Source organism: Carlito syrichta, unplaced genomic scaffold, assembly GCF_000164805.1.
Source record: "Carlito syrichta isolate Samal-C Ts95f unplaced genomic scaffold, Tarsius_syrichta-2.0.1 Scaffold159585, whole genome shotgun sequence".
Taxonomy (NCBI): Eukaryota; Metazoa; Chordata; class Mammalia; order Primates; family Tarsiidae; genus Carlito; species Carlito syrichta.
The window spans coordinates 1-467 of NW_007103681.1; the positions used below are offsets into that span (position 1 = coordinate 1).

The window sequence follows — 467 nt, forward strand, 5'->3', positions numbered from 1 at the left end:
GGGGGGGCCTCCCGGGGGCCGCCCGGGCGCCGCGTACCCGTCGCTGCCCGCCTCCTTTGCGGGCCTCGGCGCGCCCTTCGAGGACGCGGGATCTTACAGTGTCAACCTGAGCCTGGCGCCCGCCGGCGTGATCCGGGTGCCGGCGCACAGGCCGCTGCCCGGGGCCGTGCCGCCGCCTCTGCCCAGCGCGCTGCCCGCCATGCCCTCCGTGCCCACGGTCTCCAGCCTGGGCGGCCTCAACTTCCCCTGGATGGAGAGCAGCCGCCGCTTCGTGAAAGACCGCTTCACAGGTGAGCAGAGCCGGCGGGCGGGCCCCAGGCCTCCGCCCTCCGGGGCCGGGGCGCCGCGCCTGAGCGCTGCCCGCCCGGAGAGGACTCCAGAGGCCCAAGCGGCGCAGAGGCCTAGCGCGCGGAGGGGAGGGAGCCAAGGGTCGCGGGAAAACAGGCCTGCGCCCGGGGCAGGGGCAG

At 77.3% G+C, this 467-nt stretch overlaps 1 protein-coding gene across 1 annotated transcript; it reads left to right on the forward strand.

Moving 5' to 3' along the window:
• Positions 1-4: 4 nt before the first annotated feature.
• LOC103252457 (T-cell leukemia homeobox protein 3) lies at positions 5-290 on the forward strand (the record flags this gene model as incomplete). The annotated part of the gene is made up of 1 exon (XM_008051079.1): positions 5-290. A coding segment is annotated over one exon (286 nt), but the record flags the coding sequence as incomplete, so codon positions are not given.
• Positions 291-467: the final 177 nt, after the last annotated feature.